The sequence below is a fragment of the Priapulus caudatus genome, unplaced genomic scaffold (genome assembly GCF_000485595.1).
Source record: "Priapulus caudatus unplaced genomic scaffold, Priapulus_caudatus-5.0.1 Scaffold271, whole genome shotgun sequence".
NCBI classification, from domain to species: Eukaryota; Metazoa; Priapulida; class Priapulimorpha; order Priapulimorphida; family Priapulidae; genus Priapulus; species Priapulus caudatus.
The window spans coordinates 36,608-44,483 of NW_014577332.1; the positions used below are offsets into that span (position 1 = coordinate 36,608).

At 45.2% G+C, this 7,876-nt stretch overlaps 1 protein-coding gene across 1 annotated transcript in view; it reads left to right on the forward strand.

Moving 5' to 3' along the window:
* Window positions 1–5,807, forward strand: part of LOC106808371 — a 37,053-nt gene extending 31,246 nt beyond the window's left edge. Inside the window, exons 10-11 of the mRNA XM_014811071.1 lie at window positions 4,664–5,131; window positions 5,791–5,807. Coding sequence (XP_014666557.1) covers window positions 4,664–5,131; window positions 5,791–5,807 — 485 coding nt within the window. The remainder of the gene's footprint in view (window positions 1–4,663; window positions 5,132–5,790) is intronic.
* Window positions 5,808–7,876: the final 2,069 nt, after the last annotated feature.

The window sequence follows — 7,876 nt, forward strand, 5'->3', positions numbered from 1 at the left end:
GTCGTGGTTGCTTTCTTTACTTGTCGTGGTTGTTCTCCTTACTTGTCGTGGTTGTCCTCCTTACTTGTCATGGTTGCTCTCCTTACTTGTCGTGGTTGTCCTCCTTACTTGTCATGGTTGCCCTCCTTACTTGTTGTGGTTGTTCTCCTTACTTGTCGTGGTTGTCCTCCTTACTTGTCGTGGTTGACCTCCTTACTTGTCATGGTTGCCCTCCTTACTTGTCATGGTTGACCTCCTTACTTGTCATGGTTGTCCTCCTTACTTGTCATGGTTGCCCTCCTTACTTGTCGTGGTTGCCCTCCTTACTTGTCATGGTTGCCCTCCTTACTTGTCATGGTTGCTCTCCTTACTTGTCGTGGTTGCTCTCCTTACTTGTCATGGTTGTCCTCCTTACTTGTCATGGTTGTCCTCCTTACTTGTCATGGTTGCTCTCCTTACTTGTCATGGTTGCTCTCCTTACTTGTCGTGGTTGTCCTCCTTACTTGTCATGGTTGTCCTCCTTACTTGTCATGGTTGCCCTCCTTAGTTGTAATGGTTGCTCTCCTTATTTGTCATGGTTGCCCTTCTTACTTGTCATGGTTGCCTTTCTTACTCGTTATGGTTGCCCTCCTTGCGTGCCACAGTTGCCTAGCTGTCACTCCTCCAGTTTGTCGTGTTCCCTTTAAATTCCTGCTCAGACCCAAGGTGATAACGTCCCTCCCAAAGAATTAAAATACGACGCATGCTCTCGTGGATCACGACTGATCCACGAGAGCATGCGTCGTATTTCAATTCTGTTGATTCTGTTGAGGATCGGTCGCCGTGTGAGGCGTGTCTGATGGCACACGTCGCGAGATACGTCAAGATGGCGTGCCGATATGCAGAATGCCGGCTTGCAGCTGTGTTTTTTTCTCGTCCCTTCCGATTTTCCATGCTGATTGCGAATTTCCTGTCTGTTTATATCATTGATAGCAATGCCTTATACCGAATTATAACGGCTGGGGCTGCCGCGTGCGAACAAGGAGAGGAAGCAAGATGAATGAAGAAAAAAAACCATTGCCTTCCCAAACCGTCTGGAGACACTTCCTAAACATGGTTTCTGAACATTGCCATGGGCCGCTGCTCGGTAAAGCATGCGAGACGTGGCTGTTTCTGTAGTAGAGATTCCCACTTGTCTGATTCACACACATTTGTTATCGTCTGATGAGATTTTATAACAACGTCATAATCGTATATGTGTTGTTCGCGGTAGGTAGTAGGAGGGTTATCTAGTCGGAACATTGGCTGCCCTAATTACGATTGTAAGGGTAGTGATAATGTGGTAATATTATTATATATGTGATCTAATTCTATTTAGTCGGAAGATCGTGCCCACAGCCGCGTTGCACCCGTAACGGTTGCAAGACGTAGGTAAATGTGATGGCAATTGCCAATTATTGAGTGTTGTTGCCAGTTCTCCATCTGTGAGACCTGCCAGAATAGCATTCTACAAAATATTCGTACTATTCATTGGCGGTTATTATTTGTTAGACATGACTGTAAAATATGCATTCCTGTAATTTGCTGCTCCTTTACGTATGAACTTATATCCCACGACGTTGACCTTGGTTGGAAAAGTATTTATATTTTTCCAAAGTACTGATGATATTACTCATTTTGAATGTTTATTTTTAATAAATTAGGCTCCATTCTGCCTTTGTTTCGCATTAAAATCTTTGTACCTTGTTTAAGACTGATTTTGCAGACGAGTATTGTACGATGAGAATTATTGTCAATTAAAATTTTTGTTCTGTTTCCCACTTTCAAACTACTTTCGTCTATCGTCACGCTCCCAAATGCAGAGACGGCATATTGGCTAGTAGATGGCCTGTGGGTGGCTACTTACGAACATGGAGAGACACAGTCAGTGTTCTATGCGTGTGTTTATATATATATATATAGATTCCAATGGTTGTTTATGAACTCGTGTGTCGAGAGTGCTCAATACTACCATGAGTAGAGCAAATATAGATAAAGTTATACGGACACGGTTGTACCTTTGCCTCTGTTTATTGCATACAGAGCTGTTTCGTATGGAGCGAATGCTCCACACTCAACGATAAGTGAACTCTTACAATGAATTCAGTTTAGCACCAGCGCGCAGCAGTCACCGACAATGGTGCTCTAATTAGTATTTCATTAGAACGCGCACGCATGAATACGAACAATAGAACACATTATGCATGATGTTTTTTATACTGCTCGGGATGTTCTAAATAGATCACTCTGTATTAGGCACTGATGAGTATGGAGCCTTCGCTCCATACGAAACAGCTCTGTATGCAATAAACAGAGGCAAAAGTACAACCGTGTCCGTATAACTTTATCTATATATATATATATATGTATATTAACTAGACAGAGGGCACTCAAAGAGAGTGCATACCTCCGCGAGCGTGTAACATGTGTACATGTGTATAACAGCTGGCTCGCTGCTGGCTGCTGCTGACTGCACGCCCTAAGGCGAGCTGCTGCTGACTGGACGCCCTAAGGCGAGCTGGTGCTGAATCGATCGCGCCAACGCTACACACACACGAACACACACACGAACACACACGAGACCGATTACATTACTTCCCTGCAAGTCCGTTGCGCGGAGGTAATAAAGCGAGAGAGAGAGAGAGAGAGAGAGCAGGCTAGCAGTAACACGGCCCTCGATCGTGTACGCTGGAATGACGAAACCCACAACGTAGAGCCGAGAGTTCATTGAAAACTCTATCAGCAGTTTTAGTCCTCGACAAAAGGGCGCGCACTGCTTACTACACTTCTGTCTCGTAAATGCAGAAAGTCGTGGATCATGATTTTTGCATACATGTTTGATAAGTGTTGCTTCTGCTGTCGCCCACCGCCAGCAGAAATACGAAGCCTACCCGCTATGTAGGTGCATAGCCTGTGCATCACGCAGGTAATAATGAGTTTCGTGAATGAGCTTCCTAACAGAGGCACGTGGATTTCGTGGATGCTACCTACGATCGTACGGCAGAGAGGACGCGTGTTCTACACAAGGTTGGGGAAAACTTGCAAAGAATGCCGCATTAGTTCTGACATAGTCAAGATGGAGCTTGTACAATGGCATGAGCGTCTGTCCGTCCGTCCGTCCGTCAGCAGTTGTGCACAAGTTTGCTAACGGCTTGATGCACGGTTTCGAAATTCGGGACGTAGGGGGGTAATCCTAAAACACATTGGGATCTCGAATCTGGGGGGTCAAGGGTCGAAGGTTAGGATGTTTAAAGGAAGGGCGAAGATTCCCCCCTTAACTTAAGGTATAGGGAGGAAATGCGGAATTGTGGTACAAATCTAAACGGCTTGACCTATGTATGCTCTTGATAATCGGTACATAACGTCATGGTGGGAAAACCCATCACTGTGCCAAAAGTGGAGGTCACAGGTCAAAGGGCAGTGGGACAAAGGGCAGATTGTAGACATTTGCTAAGGACATGGTCTGACAGACCATGTGAAAAACATTTTTGTTTAAGCGGGGACCTACCATTTTTTATGGCTTTATTGAAAGGACCATGAAATGTGCTCTTCGCTGATGTGTGAAGAGTAGCTGTCTGGTGACCTTTTGACCCTCAAGAGGAGAGTTAAACATTGATTTGTTGACTGTTACCAAAGGACTGAACTGCTTTTACTATTAGAGCCCATACCTGTGTGGATGTGAAATGCTACATTTGCACAGTTCAGTTGCAAAGGCAAAAGTTTGTTGAACGAGGTTTACGCTCCTTAAATCATATTATTTTCTAAAGCAGTCTGTATATTTAATAGCACCCAGTCAAAGTCCTGTTTATGCAATGCAGATGTGTTCACTGAATTTATTACTCAAAGCTGAGTAATTTTTTAGCACAGCAGCATTGCTCATAGCTGTACTCTACATGTCTGTATGTATGAGCAGAAACCTTTGTATCGCTATTCCCCTTCCTTTAATTGTTAACAAGGTCATAGCTCCCCCTCTCTACCCCTAAACCCGCTAGGTCCATGCGCCTATGTCTCGTGACACCATTATTTATCTCTACCTTATCTGTTTGGCTCTTTCTGTGCTGCCCTTCGCGGCACCACAGGCCCTAAATATGGGAAATGTAAGCCCTGTGCCATGGTGAAGGGCAGTACAGTAGAGCAGCAGACCTCAGATGAGCACTGTGGCTATGCGGCACTTGTTATCATCTGCAGCTAAATAAACAGCCAGGTGTAATTCAGCAGGTTCACGCAGACTGCCTACCCGACTGACCGTCTGACCGCCCGCCCGACTGACTGCCCGCCCGACCGACCGACCACCCGAACGCCCGCCCGACCCCGACCGACCGACCGCCCGATCGACTGACCGAGCAATAGGCGGACTCACCGGTCAAGTGATAGACCTACTGACCAACCGACTGACTGACCGATCGACCGCCCACCCGACCGACCGATGGGCAGACCGACTGCCCAATCGACTGACCGAGCAATAGGCAGACTCACCGGTCAAGTGATAGACCTACCGACTAACTGACCGACCAGTCGATCAACGTATTAATGCTAAGGTGATGGTTTGACCTTATACGTACACGGTTTCGTAATTGCTTTCAGCAGATCTTTTGAATTCGCGCTCGCGCGTACGCGTCCTCTCGTGTGCAACATCCCCCTACCGTCTCGCTTCTGGTTTTTCTAGGCCTTTTGCGGCGGCCTACGCAACTGGCTGCGCGGCGACACGGCACGGGATTGTTCAGCAGGCTACGCTTGTTTTGCTCCTCGCAGACCGCCGACAGCACGCCCTCTAGTGAGGAGTTCTATGGCGTCGCAGCGGCGCGCACTCCGGGCGACCGTGACGCATTCCGCTCCCCAGAGTGCACCGGTGAGACGACGGCAGAGATGGTGGCTTCATCTATTGACGATTCGCGGCGTGACGGAGGCGCTGCGATGCCGCACAAGGCTGGGAGCAGTGTCGAGGCGAACGAAGCCACGCATCCATCTCAGCATTCCGTTGCCGCGACGACGATCAGCTCAGATGTTGTCGCGGAAATAGCTGCCACCGGAGATGCTCAGCTCTGCTCGGGGGTTTCCCATGGCTACGTAAAGCCCGGTGAGGTCAGGCGGGAAGCTGCTGGTGATGCTGCTGCTGCTGCTCGTGGTGGTGATGTTGCTGCTGCTTCTGTTGCTGTTGCTGCTGCTGCTGTTGCTGGTGATGCTGCTGCTGCTGCTGCTGATGGTGATGATACTGCTGCAGTTACTAATGCTACTGTTGCTGACGTATCCTCGGTGAAGCCTACATATGGCTTCAGTAGGACCGATGAAACGAACAAATTTGCACAGGAAATCATTCACCAGGTGATGCGAGAGGCGATCGCGAACCTGAGCGCCGAGAACGAACGAACACACCGTGAGGTGTTTCAGCGAGGAACAACGACGGTCTAGGCAGCGTTTGTGTGTCTCACGATGGTGTGTGTTCCGTGTGCCATAATTTGTGTGTGGTTCATGCATGACAGTACATATGTTCCGCCCACGACAGTTTGTGTGTTCCATGCACGACAGTTCGTGTGTTCCGTGTAGCACAGTTTGTATATTCAGCCCATACAAGTTCTTGCGTTTCGTGTAATAGAGTTCATGTGTTCCCCCTGTGATTGTTTGTGTGTTCCGTGTACGATAATTTGTGTGCTTCACAAACTCTAGCATGTATGTTCTTCGTGCGAAAGTTTATAAGTTCAGCGAATGACAGCTAGTGTGTTCCATACATTTGTGTTACACTGGGGTCGACATGCTATTCGACATCGTTTCATTGTACATTCTATGTGTCTATAGGTAAATGTAAAGCCTAAGGTTGGTACGAAACATGACTACATTGACTAGTAATATCTTATCATATCATCAAGAGCTAATAATACCTAGAGTGTACAACGGAAAAACGGGAAAATAGTGCTATTTCACTACATGATTATTCTACTTTGCCTGCGAGTCTAGAATAATTTTATGGTACTGCATTAAGCAGAATTCTTTGCTCTCTAAAACAAGACCAACCGCTTGTCAATACGATACTCCTAGGCTGAGATATTGGCTCCTAAACCTCCCCTCCCACAGGCATCACAGCGCCTCGAATCCACATCAGTCAGCAACCTACACGCCTCTAAGGTTGCTTCGTGAAAGTTCGGTTTTTCCGCCATAACTTTATGAATAAACGGCATTTCGTTTATCATAGCAGACTTTCGGGGGCATCGCCTATGCCCTTATCTCCCATTATCTTTCCTAGCAGGGCTAATGCCCGTCATGATGGAGCCGGCAATGTTTTCTTAATTAAGTTAATAGCAAGTAGTAGACAAAAAGTGAAAGAAACCCTAGCATTCGAAAAAGTACAATCAATGGAGAAATACATTGTACGGGATAAATACATTTACATCGGCAAACTGGTGTGCAATAACACGAGTTCGCGCGCAGAGTGGATGCTATCCCTTTTACGTCGAAATATGACATCTCGCGCCATCTTCAGTAGAACGCATATATGCGCACATTGTATGTTTAATGTGTAACTCGCAAAATGCATTACAGTAAAACCCGCGTACTAAGAGCATAGATTTAAGGAATGTGTGGCTAAAATTTCCCATTGAGACCCATTACATAAGAACACTGTTTTAGCTTAAGATTTTTAAGTAGGTTCTTACATTTTCCGATGCATATGATAAAAGACTTTAAAAAGAACACAGGTAAAATAAAAAAAGACAGACTCACCAATATCGATGCAGATAACAATCCAATGCCTATGCCAATGCCAATGCTCAACATAAACAAGTCTATCATACTATATAATATATAATAATATATATAATTAGATATTATATAACTATAATATTATGATCAATAATATTATCTCAACCATAAATAAAACAACATGTGCAACAACTAACTTCCATATTAACACCTTACACATAACACTACTGTACTGTAACACATGCCATCCAAGTCTACTTAAGCCCGCGCTTAGAGCGGACGTTTCAAGTCGAGTATATATATTAAAAGTAAAACAATGTAGAACCTATTTAAGAACTTTTGAGTCACTAATTTTTAGTAAGCCACCATTCTATATACGAACACATGTTGAGGCTAATTGGAAAAATCTATGTTCTTAACACGCGCGTCTTTACTGTATTAAAGGATACTAGACACGTGCCGTGCCACTGCCGTAGACCTACCACGCCGTGTATGTTTATATATTTATTAAAAAAAACTTTTTATTTTGGTTTCATTCCTACGCCACTGGCCGACTTACGTCGCTGCTGTAGACTTACAAACCGCAAACACAGGCAATACAGTAGATTTGCACGAAACCTTGCAGTGGATTCGCCAGGGCACACCGCTGCTTGTGGGTCCTTGCATGGGCTAGTCGAGATGCAAATCCTTGAGCTGGGCTAGGTGCGAATTTCCCACAATTTCTAAATGGTTTTGAAAGTGACATGGGAAAATGAAACTGTGAAGAAAAAAATAGCCTATGCAACGTGTCATGATGTGTAGTATGTTCCTACCAAGTTTGGAGAGGATCCGTTGAGCGGTGCGGAAACGTATAGCCGGACACACACACACACAGACATAAATTCCCCAATTTATAGTAAGATTATAATACTCTAAAATGTACACATTGACCGCATAAACTGCTAAAGGCATTACTTCACATGTATCTATCTACGTAAGATTACATATATTACGCTACATATCTTACTGTTACTTTATATCTTAAATATAGAGGAACAGACGGTTGAGCGCTATGGATATGCACACAAGCATAGTGTTAGTACCTCACAACCCTAAAGGGCAGCGAGCAACAAAACAACGTCCGTGGAGAGTATACGAATTTTTGGTAGTGGCCTACTGTCACGCTAAACCTACTATTACTGCTCAT